Source organism: Patiria miniata, unplaced genomic scaffold, assembly GCF_015706575.1.
Source record: "Patiria miniata isolate m_02_andy unplaced genomic scaffold, ASM1570657v1 HiC_scaffold_2, whole genome shotgun sequence".
NCBI classification, from domain to species: domain Eukaryota; kingdom Metazoa; phylum Echinodermata; class Asteroidea; order Valvatida; family Asterinidae; genus Patiria; species Patiria miniata.
Window position 1 is genome coordinate 3,662,716 of NW_024037058.1, and position 27,162 is coordinate 3,689,877.

A 27,162-nucleotide genomic window follows, 5' to 3' on the forward strand; every position below is an offset into this window, starting at 1 on the left:
CACATTCATTTTCACTGAAAACACCATACAGCTTGTACATGCTATGCTGCTTATAGTAGTGTGATTTTAAATGCACAAATTGACTACATTCAAATTTAACGTTAGACAGTGAGTGACAATTTATATGCGCATCTAAACGGAAGATTAGAAACGTACTTATTTAAACGGAGAATTTCATTAGCTACTTATACGCATAATTGTTTAGAGCCCTCAATTCAGCTTCTAAAGGGTTTACAGAAAATGCAAAACAAAACGAGTGTTGTATATAGCTCTAAACATCAGGGGCCAATTTGATGAAGAATATACAATTCTGTTTAGCACAGAAAATATTTCTGAGCAGCAATAAAACAGCTTACCAGCTAAATCGTCATGGGATGTCTAGCTGTTATTACTGGTTCACAGCATAGAAATTTGCTAAGCAATAGTGTTTGTTTACCATGACGTTGGGCCCAGAGCAGGCAAGTTGTATGATATTTGATAATTACATTAAAAAGAGAAAGACCTTTTTTTCGTGGTGGAGGGCAAAGAAGATTTGTTCAGTTCCAAGTCTCGATAAATGACTGAAACAAATATACTCTAAAATCGTTGTACAATGTATATAACGTATTCATCATTCTTTCGGAAGCATTTAAAGCGGTTTTTTTTTAACCTATAAAGCGAACCTATAAAATTCATAGACGGAAGTCAAGCACCAGAATTATTGGCAGGGACCAGCGTGGGAAAACTTGTCCCATGAATGGACGCAGTCGACCATGCGCCTCGCGTGTACGTGTTCAGAACCCGAGAAACGTTTGTGTCTGGAAACGAAAATAAAAACCATTGACAAAACCAGACGGCTGTACAAAGTACAAATAGAGGTTACAAAAAGGCATCTATTTTAAGCGACTATTATTACCATTCACCATCGATTTTACGATTGAAAGCGTAGGGGAAAAAGTGACAGTGTATTTACGTCATGGAATGACATGATGAATCTGAGAGTCGATCATAAATTACTTTTGCAAGTATTGTTAGAAATAGCCTATGCTTTTATGTTTGGCACTTGTACACAGATTGTATACGTATTTGTACACAGATGGGTTTATCATGCAAAAGTGGAATAAAGCGGAGATTTAAATAGTGGAATTTAACGTTTTATGACTGCATACGAAGTTTCGAATCAACTTCTGACTGGCCTCTGTGTTCAGTTTGATCCCGTAGACCTATTAGCTGAGTTATAGGCCTATATTGTTAGACATGAGACAAATATTGCTTTTGTGAGATCATGTGTATCATTTGAAGATTGGAGTTGGTCTACGGAGGCTGATGACCGCCCCCTCAAGTCTTGACAATTTTCACTGCGCGCATCTCACGGTTAAACCTTTCTTAAGTCGACGGACCACACCCCCCCCCCAACTAAAAAAGGGTAAATGAAAGGGGGAAGATTTTTTTTTCAGATAAAGCTGTTTAGTAGCATCCAAATATGGCCCTCCTATTTTGTCTCCCCCCTCCCCATGTAGCCTAGGCCTATGAAAAAAGGCTAATAGTGCCCACGAACTGTCAGGAGGCAACCCCAAACGTGGTTCCCTGTACGCTGACTTATCACATTATTAGGACTAAAACCAGAAGAGAAGTAGAGAGGACTGATGTTGCTCATCACCTTTCATTTTCTCTACGATTTCATGAAATAGGTGGTCTAGGATCTACACTACGTAGACTGTCATGTTGCGGCCATCTTGATTTGTTTCCCATTCAAATCAAAGTAATCAAAGCGAAGCTGGAAGGAAATATAGTCTCGGGTAGGCTGTTTGCGCAAAAACATTATCATTCAGTACTGCTATTGGATACAGGGAACATGACTATGGTGGCAGCATGATAAAGGTTTATTCGGGGGTCCTGTTCACCATCCTGCTTTTCGCATTTGCAGAAGAAAACTCTCATTCGTGCCCCCCCCCCTCCCTCCTCCCCCATTCGGATCCTGCGGCGATTGGGGTTGGCTTTAATATAGCTTTACAGATCATAAATTTGTCATATTTATAGCCGGTGGGCGGTGGCGGACACAGGGCGCGGCCAACCAGGGTCCCACCCCCAGAGTGGAAAAATAAGAGGGAAAAGAGAAAAAACAGACCCAGGTGTGCCCCCGGTCCCAAAATCATTGCTTGACGGCAAAATCGTGTCTGATAGCTGCATTTTGTGTTTTAATATTTGTAACCGTGAAAAAGTGTAATAGCGCCCTCAAGTGACGGTGCATGTTCTGGAAATCTCGCTGAATGAACATGGAGTGAGCGACATCAACTAGAGTTGCTTCTAATTGCACAAATTACTCTGAGGAATGCAACAGTTGGTAAGTTAAATTTAACCCATTATATAAATACGTACTCCTGCATTATGTTTGTACAAGTTGGGATAATTTGGTGGTACATTTGGCCAGATTTAAGAGAGGTTTTATCACCCACGTGTTGCAAAGTGTTTTTAAGCATTGTAAGTCTCGCGCGCGCAATGAATTGTGGGATAGAAATTGGATAAACAAACCCACTTGTGTGCACGCCGTGACGTGTTGAACATGGCCCGCGTACTGCAAAGGCAAAACGACGTAAAAACAACACTTATTTTCAATTGGCTATAACTCCATAAATATTTACCCGATTGGAAACATTTTGTTGTTAATTGTTGAAAAGCTAATGAACTTTTTTCTCTAAATATGCTGATATTTGTTATGTAGGCCTATTATTTTTTAAAGCTGTTAAAATACATAAAAATACCACACGAATGGTACGTGAGGAAAACAATGTTGCAAACTAACGCCACTTCCGCGATTGTGTACAAAATCTATGGTGAGTCAAGAACATTTTTTAAGTATTTCCTAACAAAATTGAAAATGTTTCTCAGTCCCAGAGTCATGTCCTATTATCCTATTTGTAATGGATGGCCTTCATTGAGATGATGGATATATGAAGAAAAAAGTGGCGTCAGTTTGCAACATTTGTTTCCTTTATAGGATTTGGGAATACAGTTCAGTAATATATCTCACTTTCCTATCATGTACATGTACATGTATGTCCCCAAAAAGTTGCCAATTTACATCATAAAATGTGAAGAAATGCAAGCTAAGTGGGAAAAACCCACTGCACGTGTTTCATTATAACGTACCTGTGATTAGGGGCCTATATGTTCATTTATAATTAAGAATGTTCATGTTGAGTTTTAAGGCACATAATTGCTTCAATCATCAGCTAAATGATGCATGCTTGAATACACAAGTCTCTGTTATGTTTGGATGTTTAGATGATTGTCCGGGTTTATTCTCGGAAGTGGCAGAATGCACGGCGCTCAAACTCGGTGGGTGGGTGAGGCTTGGTCCAACTTAGATTTTTTTTTTTCAACCTTTGTTAAGCGATTGCGATCCGTGGGGGGGGGGGGGCTCCCCTGGGGTCCTCCCGGGCCCTTTCTATTATGTACGTAGGTACAACGTGTGTATGTGTTCATGTGATATACCCAGACGCACACGCATACAAATTACAAGAGTGTAAATTTGCCTGCAATACAATCGGGGACCCTTTTGTCCCTCTTTTGTTTATACTTACTTTGTTAGGAAGACCTCCATATGTTTTATACACGATCGTAAATTGGGGACCTTCGGGAGTTGGGGACCCTATTGTCCTCTATTATTCAACGTCCGCGATTGAATGCAGAAACAAACTCGCACAAATACCTGCAATCGTGAACCCCCTATTGTCCCTCTTTTGTTTGTAGTTTGACATCATTAGGAAGACCCCCCCCCCCATAATGTTGTTTTCTATTGGTCTCTATTGGTCTCTATTGTTCAACGTGCAATATTGAATGCAGAAATAAACTCATATACTCGCGCTGTGATTGCGTCTAAAAGGAGGAATCCCAACACGCCAATATGACTATATAGAGGTCGCTGTTCACATGTGGATGTGTGAAAACGCGGGTCACCGATTTCAAAGCGGTTTGCGCTAAAGGATCGCAGTAGGGAAACAACTTCTCATGATAATCAATTGCTACATCCAGCAAATCTATATGCGTCCTACGAACCGCGAAAGCCGGGTAGCTAGCCGCCTAGTAATTATTAATTGTGACCATGTAGGATTGTTTGTCATTATCGGGAACGGCTGTGGGAAAGGGGCTGTCTTTTAAATGGCAGAATAAATTGTTGTGAACTGATGCATGTTGTTAGCGCGTTTCAACTCTACGTAGCCTGTTTAAGAAGCTACAGTACATTTGAAATAAGATACATGATGTTACTGGGTTTTTGACTAACAACTAACATGCATTAATGCGCAACTGCTTATAATCTAAACGTGTGCAAAGACATGACAATTTCATCTTGTTTCGACAGTTATTATGATTTAAAATGGACAGCTAAACAGTGGATGGTCGTGAAAAGCTTCGGCGTTTGAATAAAAAGTTGACAAATTGATTGGGCGATAACTGCATTTATGAGAAATTAAGTTTAAAGTTGGACGATGCATCCTATTATGGCTGCACAGGAACACGCTACTTAGCTCAAGAACAAAAACAGGTTTTCATTGCCATAGATAGGGTTTTTTATTGAGAGCTGTGTCAGTAATGCGTTATGGTAATTGAACAAACCTATAAATATTTGTGTAAGTTGGACAAAAACCCTATCGTCTACCGGCACGAAAATAAGTTGCCAATTAGTGTTAACCACACACAATGTATTGATCAATATTTTTTATGGCACAGCCATTCTCTCATGAATTGCTATAATTAAAAGTCCAGTTAAAAGGTTTTCCGCTAATGTAGTTGAGGCTATACTGTATGTTGTAAAAATCTCCAAATGTAGAAAATAAATCCCCTTTTGGCATCGAGAAGCCAGACAGTGAAATACCTTTTAAAAGATTCGCATTGCACTACTGCATAAAAGCATGAAGCCAAGCCATAATCATTCCATATGGTATGACGGTAGACACCCGTCTGCAATTCAGAACGGTATATACTGCATTGATAGATACTTTGCTGTGTTTATAAATTCTGCTTGTTAATAATTTTCAAGGGAAAATTCACTCCTTCCAACTATATGGACAAGAACCTTTCGTGTGAATTCATCAATCTAACTGTTCGAGTGTTTCACTCAACTAGTATGACCTGAAAATATTTGTAACAGGATGATTGATGGCCTTGTGATAACAGCAGCTATACTTACAATAGTATACGTAACAATACAAATTCTATGGGAGTTGGCCTGGGTCTGATCTTTGCCTCAGAAGTTCTCGGTCAAAAGTGAACCCAGGGTTAAAGGGGAACTTGTGATGCTTTTTAACTGTCTCAACATGGAAATTGTGGAATGTGAAATTTTGTGACGAGAAAATTATGTAGAAATTAATTATTTTTTTAAGAATGTACTGACAATGTCAGTACTGTGAGTGTCGCACGCCACAGAGAGGTATAGCGGTAGACATCCGTATGCTATTCAGAACGGTATACATGTATACTACATTAATATATACTTTGCTGTGTAGATATATAAATTGTGCTTGTTTAACCCTTTTCAAAATTAATACTTTTCGAGTGAAGATGCACTCCCCCAACTATGGGCAGGGACATTTTAAAGTGAAATTCAGTCTAATAGTTCGAGAGTCTCACTGGAGTAACCACTGAAATGATTCTTTGCGAAATGAGAGTGATTTGTTAACTCTATGCATAGGCCTATGGGATAAATAAATATTTATTGAAATTATCAAACACCAAATTTAATTGAAACAATTATATAATATTTAGTACCTCAACAAGTTCCAACCTCCGACAAATGTTAAACAAATCGGTTGAACAAATAGTTGTGGAACTGTTTATACTCCAATGAAAGAGCGTAATGAAATACAAGATAGATAAAGATATATAGGGGAAATTGAAATTAACAAAAAACCTGCAATTACGAACATGAAGTTCGAATGCAATTACCTAAACAGAGTTGTATACAGGGTGAGTAAAAAAAAACGAAACCCAAATGTTGGGACCATTGTTTTAGTGACTCGTCCCGGATATGTTTTGAGATGGGCCCTTAAAAGGTTACGAAAAGTTCACAATAATTTTGTTTGACTCCAAAATAAGGCTCCGTTTTATTCTAATGGAATTTTTAAACAATAATAATTGTGGAATTGATACCCAAACTACATACGATAAATATTGGAAACAAATGCACTTCAACAATTACGATAACTTTTTTTCCCAGATGAGCATAAAATGTTTCATGAATAGTAATGAATAATTGTGCAACTAATCTCAATAGGACATAATCCAACCTATTCGGGACTGCTGTCAAATTATTATAACCAACAGTCAAGGAGTAGATAAATAATGTTGTTTTGTGGATTTTACATATTTCTTTCGATGAAGTGGCACATTTTCGGAAGGACATTATTTAAAACCAGTCGGGCATTTCCAAATCTTGCTTTGGTTTCGTGTCTCTTTTGGAGTCCTAAAGACAGAGAAAAAAAATTATCAAATTAAAATAAAACGAGAAGGATGAATAATATTGTCTGCAGAGAAACATAATACGTTTTACATCATATTTGTCTTTAAATCTCCCTTTTCGAATAATTCTGTTTGATTCAATGGATTGTAATAATAAAATAGTGACATTATCTTTGAACTCAAACGTCAGTTGAGGAAATCATTTCAATATATACATGTGCATTCTGAACAGTCTCTGGGTCAGATTGTACCCGGAATCCGTGGGGGGGGGGGGGGGGCTGCCCAGCTGACACTTTTCTGGGTCTAATGACACTTTTCCACGTCACAATGACGCGAAAAATGAATCAAAGAAGTGTCATTTTGACCCGGAAAATTGTCATTTTGACCCGGAAAATTGTCATTTTGACCCGGAATAAATCCGCCAATGTCAAGTAATATCCTTTCCAAATTTCGAATTAATTGCGGCCCAACAATAATTGAGGCGGATCTTTCTGCGCGTTGGAGGTGCACAGGAAGAACAATTGAATAGATTTGACGCATTTTTTGGTACCAAGTAGTTAGGCCTTGGTGGCAAGTTTCAGAAGGGAAGTATCGTTACCTTAAACCAAACATCGGCAGCTGCAAGCTCTTGTTGCTCCTGTTCTGCTTCTCTTTTGGAGTCCTATAAAGACAAAGGAAACGTGATAAAGTGAAAATAGGATGTAACAGAATAATATTCAATGCACGAACAGCTAAAAGGATCACGAACAGCTAAAAAGGAAAAACACTTGTATAGATTTGACGTAGTTTTGGTACCAGCAGTTATCGAAGCGTCATCTGCAACATCAACCGACATTTGAAGAAGAAAAAAGTAGGGGGGGGGACGCGTCGCCGCACCACTTTGGGGGTAACTCCGTACCAAAAACCGGTGACTTTTTTTGGGCCTTATCACCTACACAACATAATATTTAAGGCTTTACATTGTACTAACTCTCTTCACTGACGGATACTTTGATGACGTTGACCATGATGCAATTGGAGTCACTGTAGATCTTATGAACGGAGCTGGAGGACCCAGACGATTGACTCTTGGTCCGTTGTGTGATTTTTAACTGATCATTGTGGTTTCCGTACCACAGTTGACTTTTCTGGTACCCAGATTCTGTGCAGACGGAACACGCTCGCGTTAAAAGATGATATCAACACTCGGGTGGCGTTTTTAACCCCCCCCCCCCCCCCGGGATTCATAGCACGCACGGCGAATATATTTAATCACTGTAGGTTAACCTTTGAAAACTGCGAGCTTTCCTTCCAGATATGCACACTGAACGGTTGCATTTTGTATAATTCTAATCCTAAATGAAACTCTAAGTGATTTTCACCTGCAACCTTTTTGAATGTCTTTTATATGTTTTTACATAATTTAAATGCTCCCTTTTCAAAGTAACATAAATTGACTGCAACATATCCTGTACATTATTTTTTTTAATAGACAATCTTCCTTAGAGTCTTTTTTGTATGCACAATGTTTAAACTTTTTCTAATATTAGTATTTAATGTCATATTTTTGTTATATACAAACACGGTATTACCTTTTAAAAATGTACTTTTTTTATGTAAATCACGTGCAATTGACCTATCGCCATTTGCGAGTAAGCCACACCCCTTAGACAACCTTATGGGGTTTTTGTACGCTAGGAATTGTTTGTCTCCGATTTTGCGCGTTCCGCGTCCATTCGTACAATCATGTAATTGGACAATATTTAACAAGCTGCGTTGACGCGATTCTAACGCGATTCTAACGCGATTCTAACGCGATTCTAACGCGATTCTACCGCGATAGGTCGCTTCAGCTGTGGCTGCTATTCGTGATTTGTTAATGAAAGGTTAAGTCCCGATCGAGGCGCGGGCCAGTCACACCCGCGCGCGACGCAGAGGTAGTTAAATAACGCAGTGTACATGTATGAGGTAATTTATATGGAACGCGGTGTATATGAGGTAATTAAACCCAAACTTTATGCGCCCAAACAATGAAAAAAAAATCCAATCTGCGAGGAAAACTTAATTGAACTCAATTAACAGTCCAATTTCGAGCCAAGTGAACTTACCAGGCAGACATCTGTGGATTAGCAACGGCCGGTTTTCACGCACTGTGCATTTTGATTCATCAACAATTTTCCACACCTTACCTACTCCAGATGTCTGAAAGGAAAAGAATCAAGGAATCAATATTATTAATCAGGTTTTTGTTCCCCAGCCTATGGACAGACAGACAGACAATCGACAAGCATACATGGAAAGACAAAGCATAGCATAGACACAGGTGTGTCTTTTTTCTTTTTTTTTAGTTTTCTAGCAAAACTAGAGAGTGGGTGATGATTTAAAAGAGTCATCCAGACTATTCCAATATAGAGTGCCATGTTGGACAACACTATTTTTGGACAATGAGGTTCCACCATAATGAACAACGGTTTTTCCTAGTAGTACTGCGGGTATAATAGGAATGAATGTTTGAAGTAAAGTGTAAAACAGGGGTTGAAACAAGCAGGTTATGCACGATTCTAATTTTATACATAAATTATCCTGAGTTAAAATGATACAGGTCAGTGAATTTTAACAATTTTAAAGTTGCAAATAGAGGCCCAGAGTGTTCACAAAAGCCAGTTTTAGAAATTACTCAAAACTGCTAGTTTCTGCAGAATAATTGAAGCATATATTCGGTACGTATATTCACATATGCGGCGCTATATGATCTTTGGGCCTGGAACTTGCACGAAATAAATGGCATACTGTGATAATTATGTGTGCAACGCCTTTTAGGCCATCAGCCTGGTCTCAACGCTTGGCTATCGGTATCAATTCAGGAAAACAAACGAAGTATCGATTTTTGGCAATGTATACATCTCCAGAGTTGGAAAATATATGATAGCATCGCAGCGGTGGCAGCTTTTAGGGTGCTATCACCCTGGTTTTGTTTCAAATGTCTATCAAAATGCTTGTTACCACTTTAGGGGCGGTATATTTTGCGCATGCGCACTACAATCATTTATGCCCTGATTTGATACTGACCAAATCCACCGCTGTTTTCAGGGCAACATTAGGTTTGTGCGCATGTCCGTGCTTTTGCTCGTACAACACGCCCTCTTGTGGCCGAATTGTATCTAGTCTCTTTTGGGGTAAAAACAGCTCACCGGAGGACGTCTTTCAATCACTTTTTCATATTACAAATAAGTTTTTGATATTGGAGATATTACAATAAATGACAGAAAAAGGACTATAATTTTTTTTATCAGATAGGACTGTGACATTTTGCCAAGACACTTGATGAAAACAACACCTCCGAAAAAACTAATTTGTTTGCGACGTTTTATCAGTGTCTCAATCGGAACGAAAATAACGTTCACGTTTACGTTTCTTTGGATTTTCCTTCGTCTGGCGTATTACTGTGTTTTATTGTGCAGTTGAATCGCGAAAACCACACTAGCTCCGTGTTCAGTAAACCAACCAGGGAAACAAATAATTATATACCTGCGTGCGTATCGTGAAAGTATCGTAAAAGGCGCTAAACAACCATGCATGCGGATGACGTTTGGGAGAAAAAAATTCGCGGGCGGGGGGGGGGGGGACCAAGCGAATGTTAGTCTCTGGAACAGTGGTGGATAGTCTGCTCACCCCATTTTTTCCATGTCTTGATCCCCTTTCCCAAAATTTCCAGGACTGTTGTTTTACATGTTTAAATTGGGCGGCAGAAATTGTGTACAGGTTGTCTGTCCCACAAAAAAATATAACTTCGAATCGGGCATGTTTTTAAAAGTTGGGGCAGTATTCAAACTTGATGTCTAATATTGTTGCTGAGGACCGTTCCCAATGCTTTTTAGTTGGTTTCATTATGAGATGTTTCGTTCAAAAGATAGTAGAGCAAAACGGGACTTGAAAAACCACTTAAGCCATTTTTGTCTGAAATTATATCTCCTGTTCTTCCAAAAATCCTTTATTCAAATGATAAACTGAACCATAATGACCCATTCTTTGTGTGTTTAACTCCGTTTCAAGGAAAGTGGCCGAAGACCAGGGGCAAAAATCCCGGGGGACGGGGGTATGTAACCCCCAACACTTTTGACAAGGTTAATGGGCTAATAAATCGACCCCCCCCCCCCCCCTTTCGCGTGAGGACAAAATATCGGATTTCGAGGTATTGTCGAACACCCACAACCAAAAATGTATACATGTATACTGGGGAATGAAATTAAACTCCAGCAGCAAATGTAACATCATACTGCTAAATTCAACCAAAACTTGTCATTCAAGACCAAATTTAATTTGGTCTTGTATGTTTAAGAATCATCCAAATCACTCATGTACTTTTTTCAAGTTACGGAATTTTGAATACAAATGCCATGTTCATGTTTGTCACGGAGCCGAGCCGCCGCCATTTTAGAGTGCTGAGTCGCGGTGTTCAGGACGCCCTCACGTGAATCTCCGCATAGCTTATCGTGGTTAAAAAAGTCAACAACTTGACAACAAGTTTTCATCATTATTTTGTGGGAAATCAGGTTGCATTCTTAAGATGATATTCAGTTAAAGCAGTCTGTTGCATTTTGGACTTGGACTACCCCAAGTCAGACTCGAGTGGTTTAAATACGGTAAAAGAAAAGAGTTGTACAAGGGGAAATAGTGCGGAATTAATGGTCCCGATCGATTTCACTATATGTCAACATGAAGCGGAGGATGTATATTATGGTAGTCAGACATCAACCAACAATGAGGGACCATGATTTAACACTTTTCCCCGAAATTGAATGTATTTATTTTACACAACCTCATATACATACATGTATTAAAGGGAAAATACAACATTTGCAAACATCGAAAAATAAAACTACCAAGTTGTTGCGAAATACCCTACGGGGATGTTGGTGAATGACAGTCAAAAGCAAATTAGGGCACCTGGTCTGAGGTCATTTTTTAAGATAAATTGTATTTTTGTATACATTTCCAACGGTGGTCGGACCTAACTGTTTTTCAACTACTGATCCAAATTTACCGGTTTTTTTGTTTCAGTCCGGCTAGACTGGTTCCCTTACCTTACAATTTTTCGGCATTTTTGATCCGTTTCATCTTTAGTGAAGTCAGGGAACCAGACTACTTGAATATTTTTGTTTTTCTTGGTTTTCCAGCATTTTCGAACACAAAACTTCAAACACGTCAGTGTAACAATATTTGATCTATTATACTAACCCCCAAATAGTTAATTTCTGAAAATTACAGCCAAAGCCAATAATTTACATTCCCTTTAAGCTTCATCATGGGAATTGGGCTTAACAATAATTACTGTACACTGCTGGGTAATCCTGTATAATTACAGGTTTATTTCAGTTTTTGAATTATATTGTGTTCTTTCAGAAAGCGATGGCTATATGCGTAACTTCGGCAACTTCAAGTTCGTACCAGATTCCTCAGAGTTTGGAAACATCTTCGAAATACCGAGCGTTTGCAAAAATATTCAGGTGGGTGAGGCCAGTGCCTTTGATTTTGTTTCATTATCCCGGAGATTGATATATACAATCTAAAGACCAATTTGCAGTAGTCACGATCGAAATAATATTAATAAGCTCAATGCGTATTTTTCTGGCCGATATGACACATGATATATGTACATGCATTTGTTCTAATGGTACGTGTACAAAAAAAACCAACTGATAAGACTATACAGGCAATACAAGGATATCCTATACGATGGCACTGCCCGGATCACAAGTGACCATCAGTCGGTTAATTGGTCGGTGAGTCAGGTGAAAATGAAGCCTAGGCTGCAACCAGCTATATATAGGGTCAGTAAAAGCTAAAGAGCTGTACGTTAAATTGATCGAGCGCCGACCCTATAAGTTACAGTCCCAACCAATGGGTCTTATTCACGAGTCGGGCATATTGAATTGAAAGTTATGTAAAATTTTACATTTGGGAACTTGCGAAGAGAAATGAAAGCAAGTTAATTAATAATCAATTCCAGTCTGCTTCAATGAATAATTTAATATTTGTAATTAAACATTCCCTATTGTTTAAAAGCCATATTAAAAAAAAATACAGTAAAATGAGGCTGCATTGTGTCTGCATAAATAGTCTGGTGCCATCCCATTCAACAGTTAACAATTAATGAAATTATTCCAGGGAACTCGACAAAAATGGCAACTCGTGAGTAAGGCCCATTCGGTTTTTAGAGATATGGTAGACACGTGAAGTGGTATAAACTCTTTTGCCCACTACAAATTGACCCCTCCTTTGCCCCCACCCCCTTCCCCAATATATCAAAAAGTTACAGGGCCATAAACTGAACATGGTGCATCGTTCATGCGTATTTTCACCTCTTTGTCCTCAGAACTCCAAAAGAAACTTCGATGAGACAGACATGAATCTGGTAGGTATGGGAATGGAGTTTTAAGGAAGGATGGTGCAAAGGTGCGGGACTATTGCATTGGTGACTCCCGTGGGAAATTGTCACTGCTGCCACGACAAGAGTACAAAACCCACAAGGTTATTACCTGTTCATGCGGTCCCGCTAGCTAGCTAGGCAATTCTACCTACATGGGCATGCTTTTTCATTTGTGAAGGGGAAAAAACAGAGTGTTCACGATGTTAATGTATTGTACAGGGTGACCCAAAAAATGCAACCCTGAAACATTTACGGTTTTTTTTTAAAAAGTGAAACATTTACCTTTTTTCAAAAACGTGATCTGTGAATTTGAATGATTTTGATATCAGATTAAAGCTGAGAGGTTTTTGTTTTGCAAATACTAAAAATAAAATCTTGAAAACAGCACATTGGGTTGCTGAGAAAATTTAACACAACTTCTTTTTTTAGTCCATTCAAATAGCATTACCATAATAGGGATTTAAACGATACCTATTTGTGCATGAAATGCAGTAGCGCATTGTGTCCTAATACTTATAAACACAAAACATTATATGACAAGAGTACGAATGAAGTTCATGCAAATACCTTTATTTTCCACCTGAACATGTATTGTATCATTTTTAAACCTATTTTAAACCTTTTCAGCATCATATAAATGTCAAAATATTAAAGAAATTGTGAAAATGAAAGCTGTTTCAAGGATGAAATATCATTTATTTTACATACAGCATTTTCTCAATTACTCAAGTTGCTGTTTTCATGATTTTTTTTAGCATTTGAAAGAAAAAAAAATCAGCTTTTAAATCCAAAGCATAAAAATTCACAGACCATGGTTTTGAAAAAAAAAGGACATTTTTCAGAGTTGCGGTGTTTTTTTTAGGTCACCTTGCATATTGCGCTGACAGGGTTGGTTAATTTTGTGTCACTTACATAATTTTGTGTTTCGCTTTCTTGTGACATTAGCTCCTGAAAAAGGGAGCTATCGTCAACACCATCGTAACTTTGCTGTTCACTTTAAAATGCACAGAGGTGTCGGTTGAATTATTGTTTGAATGTTGCAGTTAGCCTCAAGTTAATTGGTATGGGGAATATGTAAAGAGAATTTCAAGTCCTATATATTCTTACTGTTCTTATTATTTATTCAGTATACATGTTATATTAAAGGTGAAACAGTTGTTGATTGATTGATTCATATTTTCGAAATAAGAAATGGCTCATTCTTAATTCTTAGAGATCTTAGGTAAAAAAAAATCAATCTTTGAAAGTGTGTAAACCATTTCATTCGAAACTGGTATATTTTTGTCATTTTAAGTGTTTTTTTTTTAATTTTTTTTTAGCAATTTACAATTAAGCCTAAGTTGCCTAACTCAATCACACAGTGCGGAAAACTTTGCAACTGAGGACTTTTCGGAACATTTAGAGACAAGTTTAATGTTTAACTTCTTGAACTAGAATTGATGTTCAATATAAAAAAACGCATTGTATCGATGCATTATTTTTTAGTTGTCCGGAAAAATTAGGACAATTTTAAATGTCTAAAGAAGTGTAGGCCCTACTTTTTTCTATAAAATTAACCAAAAGGGATTGTCAAATAGATGTGACACATTTTAAGAGGAGTGGAAAGTTGAACAAAATATTTTTGTAAGAAAAATACATTGCATGAACCCTTCAGTGTATAGGCCTATGACTAGGTCCGGTCTAAGCGTGCTCAATTGGTTTCAAACTCCAAAAATAAAACAGAAAATTTTCAAAATAAAAGACCCCCCCCCCTTCAATTGGTGGCCCAGGATTCCAACACTAAATTCAGTTTACGGTGCGCGTGAGCCATACTTCAGCTACTTGGGGCTACCACTAGTATCATATGCTACCGACAATTAAATGTACAGTTTTGACATCCACAGCCGAAGAAAAACACCCGATACGGATACGGCTTCAGAGAAGTTACGAGAACGAGATGACTCACTGTGTTGCTAAAAATACGCTTAAACCAGGTGACCGCTCCAAGTCACCTGATAATGTAGGAATGCGATCACATGGTACGTCAGCTGACACAACACGTGAATTGCAATTTTGCGCCATTGTTGTGTTGCGTGCCTGCTGGTAAATAAAAAGGAGAGCGTAACGCAACCAGTTTTACTCGTTTTCTGCCGTAATAGAGGTAAGTACGCACTCAGTTTATAACATTTTGTGAAATTTGGTTCTTCCTCTTTTGTAATTTGGAAAGATTTGAGGATTAGTAAAAGGGAACACGTTGAATTTGGAAGTTTATTTTTCAATATGTTTTGAAACCATGAACATTTTCTCGGAACGCGATGACTACGTCATGCGCCACGCGTCATTTTTACAACCGGATCCGTCAAAAAATCTAAATTCTCGTGTCGTCGTGATGCCTTTTGACTGAGTGAACCAAATAGATTTAGGTAAAATCGTTGAATGAAAAGGGTTTAAAATAAAAGTAAACCAGGGGTGTGAAATCTCAGCTTAAAAGCTGATTTCAGCTATTTTTTAGTTTTGGATTCAGCTTTTTCCCTAGCCCCACTAGTGTGGCCGTCGGTATGCTGCGCTGAACCTCTGGCCACACACCGTGGTACCGCGCGCTACTGAGGACGAAGTTTTTCATAAAATTCAGGGCAGTTTCTTACATTTTCAGTTTCTTACTTTCTTATGGTTGTATTCTATGATGTCTCCTATCACTTCTGGGATGCTTAGCATGTGCTTAGGTCTAATGATGTTCCATTTTCCGAGATATTCTTCAATCTTTCTGGAGTCCATATGCACTCGTGAAACGTCTGGTGATGGCAGCCATTTTGAATGGGACAAGAGAGGACCTCAAGCTGTGACGTCGCGTGTATGCAAATTGCTTGTCGAGCGTTTTTGCGGTCGGTGCATGACGTGACGCGGAAGCGTAATACCCGATGACTGTTTCATGCATTAAGAAGAGGTTCACTCGCATCACAGTGCGGTACTGGAACGGCAACCGTCGAGTTGGCCGGCTATCGTGCATTCATAGTGCAGTGATATTTACGTTCATTGAAAGACAGGGACAATAACGGTTGCCGTTCCAGTACCGCACTGTGATGCGAAAAACGCGTAGTACCAGCGAGCTGTACGTGGTGGTAATCGACCGCCGCCATTCATTGTACACAATTTTTTTGTGTGCACAATTCCAAAGCAGTCCTGGCCATGCCTGAAAGGTTGTCAAGTTAGCGGTTATTCCTCCTGTTTTCACTGCAATTGTAGGCTGAATCTTCATCGTGGATCGTTTTTTACTTCAAGGACCTGTGTAATGGTTATTCCAGGCAAGTTTGGGGTGAGTTGCAGTTGCAATTAGTGTGTAACGGGGACAAAATTGAACATTTTCCAAATTTTTTTTGAATATACTACTACTTATGAGAAAAATACGCTCCAGCCCTTATACACAACCCATATGATAAAACTCAGGGCTGGGTAACTCCAGCTACTTTTTCCCTCACTTGCTGTGTACAAATGTATAGGAGATTTCCAAAGTTCAGCTTTTTTACACCTTTTTCAGATGTTTTCAGCTATTTTTATCAGTGGTCACTCGCATCCCTGGTAAACGTTTAAATTGATGTTGTGTTAGAGAGAAAAAAAGTTAAATGTATATAAATTTTAACTGTTAATATTTTGAATTTCTAAAACTAAAGTCTAAGTTACTGTAACGTAGCCCCACTAGTGTGGCCGCGGTATGCTGCGCTGAACCTCTGGCCACACACTGTGGTACCGCGCACTACTGGGGGCGTTTTCATAAAAATTACGGTCCGTTTCTTACATATGGTTGTATTCTATGATGTCCCATCTATCACTTCTGGGATGCTTAGGTGTAATATGTTCAATATTCCGAGATATTCTTGAATCTGTCTGGAGCCCAAATGCACTCGTGAAACGTCGGGTGATGGCAGCCATTTTGAATGTGACAAGAGATGACCTCAAGCTGTGACGTCGCGTTTATGCAAATTGCTTGTCGAGCGAGGGCGCGAGTTGCAAATGCGACGGCTGTTTCCTGTACCATGCATTTATCGTCTGGGGGCCACGTGCACTGATCTCTATTCAGGATCCACGGGACAGAAAACAGCCGTCGCATTTGCAACCAGAGGTATAAACTCGACGTTCCGGTCAGTATGCTCTGACCGTCTTCAGGAGAGCCACTCTCCTGAAGATGGTCAGAGCATACTGACCAGAACGTCGAGTTTATACAGTTCTTTTCAGAACCATTCTCTTAGTTGAGAAATTATTCACACATGGTGTTTCCGCAAACCTTTCATTATTTAGTATCTCCACCATGCAAAGCCTCAAATCTTACTTAACTTTACAAAGTAACTTCTCTGACGAGAAAGAAGAAAGGTTTTGAATTAAAAATGAAAACTAGGCTACATGGGAATACTACACATTTCACATTTATGACACTTGCAAAAGTTGCAATTTACACCAAAAAGCTGTACAGCTCACTGTACAGTGAAAACTAGTCCAAAAATTTGGGACACCCAGTGACTGTACACACTTGAATCGGTGTGGCATATCATCGTGCGGACCAATCTAAATTGGAAAGTGTGCGGTGGGCTTCAGACAAGATTTTCTGTCACTAGAGCCGCGCCTCTCTTATATTGATGTACACGGCAAGCTGCAATATTGTGGTTTACTGTTCCCCCAAAAAAATATCTCAGAGGAAAACGTCAACATCCATGTAATTCTTTCAGTATTGTTGGGTAAGGTGACAATTTTGTTGTGATACTGTACATTGGAAAATGGCATCAGGATACTACATTCTCTCTGGCAAAGTAAATTATCCATACAGCTTTTAGTACTGGGTTTTTTTTAAACAAGGAAGATTGTTACATTAATTCAATGGACAGGAGGCAATTATACATCATTAAGGACCATTTCATGGATACCACCATTTTTGTGGTTGGTAATCTCAGGGGCATGAAATCCAGAGGCAATTGGGGTGAAGTGGCTTGCCTAAGGACACAACATATGTCAAGCCGCAGGATTTGAACCCTTGACACACTGATCATGAGTCACAAACCCCAGTGTTCATTGCAAAAATTCAACATTGATGGATAGCATGATGGTACAGAAAAGGTGAATGGCGCCCTCTAGTGAAACAGCTATTCATATTGGCCAAATGTCAGCAGTACAACTTGAATTACTGTATAATAACTACCAAGTAAAGGAGCAAAAATGAAGAAAAATCAGACCTACGGGTGTGTTAATTAATTAACCAATAAGTCACTGTCCGCCCAAAATCGCCCTACCCATTACTCGTAGCACCTGAAACCTGTGCATTCTATGGTTATATACTTGTAAGCCACACAGAAAATGATTTTTTGTTGCATTTTTAACTGACTCCCTAGGCATTTTTGCTAGGGTGTAACCTCAATCCTGCAAAATCCTCCATTATTCCTTGAATGTAGCCCCTATCCCACCCCCACGAATTTTGGTATATGTTTTGGACCACGAGCAATCGATCTAGCCTATTTGCGACAGAAAATGTTTGCCTATAAATAGCGCCAGTAAGGACAAGAGTTCAATCCAACACACACAATAACCGCAACTGTAATCGACTTATCGGGTATAATGGGAGACTTTAATGAACAAAGGCGAGAACGCACATTGAGCGATAAACGAAAGAACGAAGACAAAAGGTTGAAGGTCACGAACGCAAGAGCTAGGGCGTAAACATTACTACTGGCGTAGGACTTGTGATGTTAGTGAAAGATTGTAAATGTATCGGCCTAATATATGTCTACCTTTTTTCCACGTAACTTGTGACCAAAAAATGTTTCCTTAAGCGTACATTTACAGAAATTATCTTGGATATGTAACAATGAATTTGTTGAACATTTTTTGTTTAAATCATTTGTAATTTGTGCATTTTTTTCCGTTTTAAGCAACAAATTGCTCAAAATCTGAAGACGGGTCTAACCTGATCAAGTTTTAGCTCAGTGAATGCTGTATACATGTATGTATTCCAAGAAAACAAATTCTAGGATCTCAGTTTCAATTCAAAATGTGCCGTTAGAGTCATGTTTTGAATTGCGCACAAAATCAGCATCCAGGACACGTTCTCATTCAGCTGAACTGAGTTGAAGAATAATATCAACCCAACACGAGTGCGTTGTGTCAACACTTGTGCGCACCCATACACACAGTGGCGTAGCCACGGGGGGGCGTGGTGGGCGGCAGCCCCCCCCCCCCCATGAAACCTTGTCGCCCCCCAGTCGCCCCTCCACTGAGATTTTGAGTTTCTAAAAAAATTATCGTTGATCTACATGACGCCCCCCATGAAATGTTCCAGGCCCCCCAGCGCCCCCCCCCCCCCCCCACTGAAAAATTCCTGGCTACGCCACTGCATACACAGATTCACCGACTACTAACCAACTACGTGACCAACTACGAACGGAAAATTCCTAAAATGTGTCACATGATGCATCTTTGGAAATTACTATTGTTTCCTTCAAAATAACAGTATGCCAGAAACAATAATTTCACAGGGAGTTTATTTGCCATTACTTACAACCAAGTAGGCTTTTTAACAATAATTTCATCAGTTACATTTTGGATAGCTGCAAATGATCTACTCTACCTTTAATGGATTTCTTATTTATTTCAGAAAAAAAAGACAAAGTACTACAGCATGGAGGGGGCTGATAAGCCAGGTTGGTAATAAAACTGTAAGGTTAAAGCTATAGTCCATCATTTGTAATTTGTGCATGTTGTTCGTTTGAAGCAACAAAAGAGTTCAAAATCTAATAAAGGATACTAAGCAACTAACCTGATAAAGTTTCAGCTAAGCTTCAGCTGTACATTCCGAGAAAAACAGCATTCTAAGATCTCAATTTCAAATCAAAAGTTACTGAATCATGTTTTGAATTGCAGCTATACGCGACGTCGCGCACTGATCCGACGAATTATAACAACCGCGCGCGCGTGTGCGTCATTCCAATACTTACGCGTGCTGCGCTGAATAACAAAACGAACTACTAATTTAAATTTTCCTACGGTGCTTCTTAAGAATCACCGTTGGAAATGCCTTCTTTCATTGATCACTTCAAAATGACAGCTTCCCAGAAAGAATAATTTCACAGGGAGTTTAGTTCCCTTACTATCTTTCAACTAAGTTTGTTTTTCAACAATAATTACGCCAGTTACTTTTCGGATGGCTGCAAATGATGGACTATAGCTTTAAATGGGGACACTACATTTTCAAGGGTAGCATTAAAAACAAATTACATTACAGTGGGTTCTTTTAATAACAATAATGAGGTTAGTAAGGCCTAGTAGGCCCGCTACAGCTAATCCTATAGTGCGCAAAATTATATCCATTTGATTTAGAATGACTATTTACTGGAAGTCTTATAAATGTATCTGATCTACACAATGGTTCGGATTTTATAACCCATTCAAAAATCAGAAATTTAGAATTGGTTTAAATTAAAAATGTGGCCTTATTCAAACCATAAACGTTCTTTTTTTCCCATATCCAATGAAGAAACTAGTACAGCCGTGGAAGAGAACAAGCAACAAGTCGAGATGACAGATGCTACTGCTGTAGACAAAGACAATATGCAAGGAATCGTCCATACAACAAGTCCGCCAGAGGAAATCAAAATCAAGGTAAACTTTGTGCATGTTTGAGATGCATCCAATGGTGGCATTTTCAGCTGCGGAAAGCAGCTCAAGTAATAGACATGTCTCTCCATTGGTTGGTTTGTAACAGTGTTGTAGTACTCGTACTCGAGTACTTTTTTTTGAGTACTCGTACTCGAATGTCAAAGTGCTCGTACTCGAAAAGACGGTACTCGTACTCGGGCAGCAAAGTACTTGTACTCGAATAGCAGTACTCGGGGGGCAAAATGTTATAGCTTCACTTACCATGGCCTTATTCTATCAATTCTTTCAGTTGGAAATTGTTGATTGGCTTGTTGAGAAATCGAGCTTCCCTGATTTTCCTCTGTGCAAGTACAGTCCGGACTAATACATTTAACAGCTAGCCATGAGTGGGTCTGTATATCGGTCGACTGGGCCTGGGCCAATTACGCACAATGAACCATTTGCCGTATGGCCGTATTCGGAAATGCGAGTACTCGTACTCGAACTCGTATTCGGAAGTACAAGTACTCGTACTCGTACTCGGAAGTACTTGTACTCGTACTCAGAGATCCGTTCTTGTACTCAGAGGTACAAATACTTGTACTCGTACTCGGCAACCTATACATGTAAGTACTCGGCAGTACTTGGTACTCGGAAAAAAATACTCGACTACAACACTGGTTTGTAACAGATGTTTGAATGTCGCACCTGGGCGCTATCAATCACCCAACTCGTGCCTGAGACTACCAAACTCTGCCAGAGACACCTGCACCTCTGCACTGTAAATCACCTAACTCTATGCAATCACCGAAAGTGGGGTCGCAGTCGAGGGTCACAAACCTGATGTTTGTACTGAGAACACTACCCCTTCTAGAAATTATAGGGCACGATCACATAAGGCAGAACACAAATTCGTTGGCTTGCAGCTTCAGAGATCATTTCGAGCTTTAGCTGCGAAAAGCAGCTCAAGGAAAAGACATGTCTCCGTTGGTTGGTTTGTAACAGACATTGGAGTGCCGCACCTTGGCGCTATCAATCCCCCTACTTGTGCCTGAGACAACCCAACTCGTGCCAGAGACACCCGCACCTGTACCACTGTAAATCACCTCATCATCTCATCTAGGCGCTTGCGTCAAGTAGATCTGACATCGCGCACTCTGTAAGTGTCCTCCACTGCTGTCTGTCTGATGCCACGTGCCAAGTGTGTCGATCGTTGATGTTTACCCTGTGGTTGTCAGGTCCCTGTTTACTCTCTTCAGCCACATGGTTCATTGTCCCCCTCTTGGCAGCTTGTTCTTGCGGATTGCCCCTAACTCTATGCAGTCCCCGAAAATTGGGTCTCGGTCGAGGGTCACAAACCTGATATTTGTACTGAGAAAACTACCCCTTCTAGAAATGACAGGGCACAATCACGTAACGTATGAACACAAATTCGTTGGCGCGCAGCTTCCGATATCATTTCGAGCTTGTTAGCTGCAAGAAAGCAGCTCAAGAAATGCATCACGTCTCTGCCTTAGTTAGTAACAAACTTCGATCAGCACATGCCTTTTTTGGCAATCAATCACCTTGTCCCTTAGGCCCTCTCAACAACATGTGCTTCATGTCTCTAGTCACCTACCCATTTATTGCAGTTGTGGACAATTGGGTCTAAGGTCGCTCATTTCGTATTGGGGCTAGCACTGTACTGCACACAAATTGTGTGTTCCACATGCTATAAAATGCTCCATGCACCAACTGATGTTTAACAAAATGATGCTGATCCTTTTGACTGTCAAGACGTGAGTAGTTGTGCATAATTATAAGAACAGACTTGTACATCATGTATATGACTTGGTGGCTACAGCAGGTCTACAGTATGGCCGCAGCTTCCAAGACCATTTCAAGCTTGTTGAACAGAAATGGTTTTTTTTTTAAATAGAGAAATTTCTTTGAACAAAAAATGGTGGGGTGTTCAAGGTTACTGATGTGCATTGTAATTAGGCCTGATGGGTGACTGTGAATTTCCATAGTCGTGACTAGTTGTGATAAAAAGTTGAGACTAGTCGACTAGTTGAGACTTAAGCAACACATAATTTATTCATTAAATATAAATACCTCGAATCAGTGGAGCAATACATCTAACACATGGGTCTGCGCATGTGCAATGAGCATGTGGGGCAGAAAAAAAAAAAAGGAGGTCAGTTTGTCCTGATCAGACGGTTCCATATTGTTTAAGGGTATTTTGACAGAATTGATTACTGTTATTTCATATCGTGTAAACTATTTAGTACAGGCAGATTGTATTGAAGCATGGTTTGATCAAATGAGTATATTATGGAGTAAGTATTTATATAAAGCAAACATCATCTTTCATTTTACTTACAATGTACATTCGTAATTCAGAAGCAATCTCCATACTTTCAAGTATGTTCCGTTACAATCAAAACAGGGGCCTGCACATGAATAATGTCTGCGTAGTACGAATATTAAGCCTTTGATATGCTTGCAAAGTAATGACCGTATCACATGTGTACTACATATTATTCATACTATAGCAGGGATAACCTGGATGTACTCAGTTATGTATGCTTGCAAGTGATCACATTAGAAACTACACTTTTGCCTCTGAAATTGGCATTCATGTTCTGTTATCGTTTAAATCCTTATTCCTTAAAACATCTTTATTTTTTCATTGCTTCGATCACAGATTTTCAGGTGTGAATGACTCGTGAATTTCAATAGTCGCAACTAATATCAATAGTTGCGACCAATTTCAATAGTCGCGACTAATTTCAATAGTTGCGACTAATTTCAATAGTCGCGACTAATTTCAATAGTTGCGACTAATTTCAATAGTCGCGACTAATTTCAGTAGTCGTGTCTAGTCACGGCATAACGACTAGCCTGCTGTTTGGAAATTGATAGTCATGACTACCAATGCTTTTTAGTATTGGCAACTAGTCGTACTAGTTGCACAGGCCTAATTGTAATTGAATACATAAAGGAATATGGGTTATGCTTAACTCTGTGGTCCACTTTTTTCCTGTCCTTGGTACGTCTGCAATCTATGATTTTATAATTATGATGCACTCCTTCTTGCAGTCGTGCTCAACCCCGAGATTTGTCTATTGTTAAAAGGGCTTAAGAGTTATAATGAAATCAAAGTTTCAAACTACCTACCCAACAAATAATCCTTGAAGTCATTCTTCATGACACGTGAATGGTGAATCACAAACTAATAGAGACAGGAAAAATGTCAGACTTTGGACTCTAACTTGATAGAATGGTACATACACCAGGAGTTCCTTGCCCTGTGCACGGGGAAATTGAAATCGTGGAGCTAGAGCCTGAAGCTGAAGCCATAAAGCCACAGCTGAAGCCGAGATTTTGTAAATCATAGCACACTGAGCAGTAGGTCTAAGTAAACAATTTTGCAGTAAACCTTTTGACAGGCAAAGCAATTTATGGTTGCTCAATCAACATGAGGGTACAATCATAAAGGTCCTGTTAAAGGGAATATACAACATTTGCAAACATCGAAAAATAAAACTACCAAGTTTTTACGAAATACCTTACTAGGATGTTGGTAATGACAGTCTAAAGCATCCTGTAAAATTATGGCACCTGGTGTGAAGTCATTTTCAAGAAAATTGTATTTTTGTATACATTTCCAACGGTGGTCGGCCCACCACCGTTGGAAAAACCTAACTATTTTTCAACTACTGCCCCAACTTTACACTTTTTTCAGTCCAAATTTTGTTTGCTATTGGTTACATGTTCATGAACGGGTGCAGGCCAGCTAGACTGGTTCCCCTTACCTTACAATTTTCCGGCATTTATAAATTGATCCATTTTATCTTTAGTGGAGTCAAGGAACCAGACTACTTGAACATTTTTGTTTTTCTTGGTGTTTCCAGCATTTTCGAACACAAAACTTTAAACATGTCAGTGTAACAGTATTTGATCTATTATACTAACCCCTCAAATAGTTCATTTCTGAAAATTACAGCAAAAGCCAATGATGTACATTGCCTTTAACACCGGTTGGTACAACGTTTTGGAACTGGCACTGATGTTTGTAGCCAGATCTGTAAACCTTTCTTCAATTTGTATTAATATTTTTAAGCTCTGGCAACTTGGGTGTCGGTCGGTCGGTTGGTCAGTAACCCCAAAAATTGACCAAAAACGAACCCCCTAACTCAAGTGAAACACCCCTCTGGCCATGTATGGTATGTACCTTGTGTGCGTAGTGCTAAAAATCCTTATTGGCACGCTTGGCACTTACACTACATGATGTTTTAATACTGCGCGATGTTTTAATTTAAAAACCAGATGTCAAACTTTTACAAATTTTGTTCCTAGATATTCAGGCTTGTACGCACAATCATTTCATGCAAGGCAGCCAGAGCTTATTGTGCACTCGCACTTGTTTTCACACTATGTTGCATATGCATTGTATGTATCCTGTATAAACTAAATCAATTTTCATTTTGAAAATTTTCAACTGATGACATTATCGAACTGGAAGTCACGTTTAAATAACGTGAACCTATCAAACCCATTTTTTTTTCAAAATTAAAACAAAATTGCTACTCTGGAAAAGGCTGAATTTGATTATTTTTGTTGTGACCAAAAATATTCATAATTGAACTGGGCAATGTCCCAATGAAGTTATCTGCTCGATCACCCTGTAATTGTATCAAAAACAAACATGAATCTGTAGTTTCACGATTTAAAGCACTCACACAAGCCTTTGACTCAATTTGAGTCGAGTCATTTGCTTCGGTAGGCCTGCATGGACTTGAATCAACTTCAGACACTGAAAATGGTGACTTGAGCTCTATGATTTGAGTCAACTCTCAATGCCAACATTTTTACGTCAGGCGTAATTAAGTGTTGAGGTATTTTTTTAATAATCCTAACTGTACACGTTATTTTTCAAAAAGGCAGTTGTATCCCTGAGATACTCTACAAAAATCAAACCTTTTCTTACCACTGATGAAATGAAAATATACAAGTGTAAATGAAAATATAGAAGTGTATGGGTGCATGTTGCTAATTTCCACGTTGTAAAAGAAGGCATCGTGGTTTACACACCTATGTTCCAACCGTACATATTCCTATCTCTAACCCTAACCTTAACCCTAACCCTAAAAATGTCATCCAAATCCATTAAAAGCATATATTAGTTTGTAACTACGGATATTGTGACAAGTTTCTTTTGACCACCATGCTAATAAAAGTTCAGTAAAACTCACCTCTTTGCAGCTGAGTTGTCAAGCAGGTACTTGTTCACTGTATGTTTGAGCCAAACAAACAAGAGTCAGCTACACATATTCCAGTCGATGCTTGAGTGCTTCACACGTATACATGTAGATGATCCCTTGAAATCTGCCGGCAAATGGAACGGAATAAAGGGTGATCTTGCCTCCACACTTTTTTTTTCTGCCCATTGTAACTTCCCCAGCCGACGGGCAGGAAAGGCAAATAGTATGTTCCCAATTTTGCAAAGCTCTCAAAAAAGTCTGCACTACACTGCCAGACATTCCATGTTGTGAAAGAAGGCATCATGGTTACACACCTATGTTCCAACCGTACATATTCCTATCTCTAACCCTAACCCTAAAAATGTCATCCAAATCCATTAAAAGCATATATTAGTTTGTAACTACGGATATTGTGACAAGTTTCTTGTGATAAAAGTTCAGTAAAACTCACCTCTTTGCAGCCAAGTTGTCAAGCAGGTACTTGTTCACTGTATGTTGAGCAAAACAAACAAGAGCCGCGTCTACATATTCCAGTCGATGCTTGAGTGCTTATGAATTCACACGTACATTGTACATAGATGATCCCTTGAAATCTGCCGGCAAATGGAACGGAATAAAGGGTGATCTTGCCTCCACACTTTTTTTTTCTGCCCATTGTAACTTCCCCTGCCGACGGGCAGGAAAGGCAAATAGTATGTTCCCAATTTTGCAAAGCTCTCAAAAAAGTCTGCACTACACTGCCAGACATTCGTATTGACCAAAGTTCAAAGTACGGCTATCAATGGAAGGCCAAGTGTATTGTGTGTGTCTAAATCAGTCTGAAATTACTTTGCATACTAGGAAAAAAGAGAACCCATTCGACCGCACTTCTTTTGCCAGAGATTCTGCAAGTTGCTATTCAAACAGCACATAATGTGACTGTTTACACCCATATTAAAGGGGCACTAGGTCCTGAACTCCCCGGAAATGTCATGTTTTGGGTTGTTTACTTTATCATATTTCAAACATCTGGTTGAAAGGAAACCAACCTAATGTCTTACCATTCCTGAGAAAAGACCCAAAAAATGGTTCTTTACATTGGACATGACCAAGTGCGAATACGCTTTTCCTGTCGTTTTCAGTCAATGTATGATATACACGTTGTGTGCGTCAATACAGCACCGTTCTCGCGATCAGCAGTGACCAATCACCAATGCACAAAATGTGGTTTCTTACACGTCCGCAAAAGGCGAACACTTTACGGATGAAATCACAACTAGCACCCAAACAGCTCGACTTTTTGGGGTCGCACAAGTGGACCCCGAAAGTCATTTTCGCACGCATAATACAGGAATAACACAAAAACGCCCAGTTTTTAAAGAATAGTTGTGTGGATGTTTATATCCTACTTTTAAATGTTCTTTCCAAGGAACATCATTTTGTTCAAAGTGTTTTTTGTAGCCCAATTGGGCTGTTCCAGGACGCAGTGTCCCTTTA

The 27,162-nt window shown here is 39.2% G+C and overlaps 1 protein-coding gene and 2 long non-coding RNA genes across 7 annotated transcripts in view; 2 read left to right on the forward strand and 1 right to left on the reverse strand.

The window, feature by feature from the left end:
• Positions 1-2,226: 2,226 nt before the first annotated feature.
• On the forward strand, positions 2,227-12,948 carry LOC119727028. The gene is made up of 3 exons (XR_005270883.1): positions 2,227-2,323; positions 11,821-11,924; positions 12,794-12,948. It is a non-coding gene; the product is annotated as an uncharacterized LOC119727028 (long non-coding RNA).
• LOC119727029 lies at positions 7,273-26,612 on the reverse strand. Its single transcript, XR_005270884.1, has 4 exons — positions 26,138-26,612; positions 25,678-25,810; positions 8,526-8,619; positions 7,273-7,579 (listed from the first exon to the last, which is right to left on the reverse strand). It is a non-coding gene; the product is annotated as an uncharacterized LOC119727029 (long non-coding RNA).
• Positions 14,832-27,162, forward strand: part of LOC119727027 (copper-transporting ATPase 2-like) — a 61,563-nt gene continuing 49,232 nt past the window's right edge. For 4 of the 5 annotated variants that reach the window (XM_038198915.1, XM_038198912.1, XM_038198914.1 and 1 more), the window contains exons 1-3: positions 14,832-14,987; positions 19,461-19,506; positions 20,340-20,464. In XM_038198915.1, the coding sequence (XP_038054843.1) occupies positions 19,485-19,506; positions 20,340-20,464 (147 nt within the window). In that variant the 5' untranslated portion in view covers positions 14,832-14,987; positions 19,461-19,484. Of the gene's footprint in view, positions 14,988-15,037; positions 15,250-19,460; positions 19,507-20,339; positions 20,465-27,162 lie in introns of those variants that run through there. The other variant, XM_038198913.1, reaches the window with a different exon arrangement.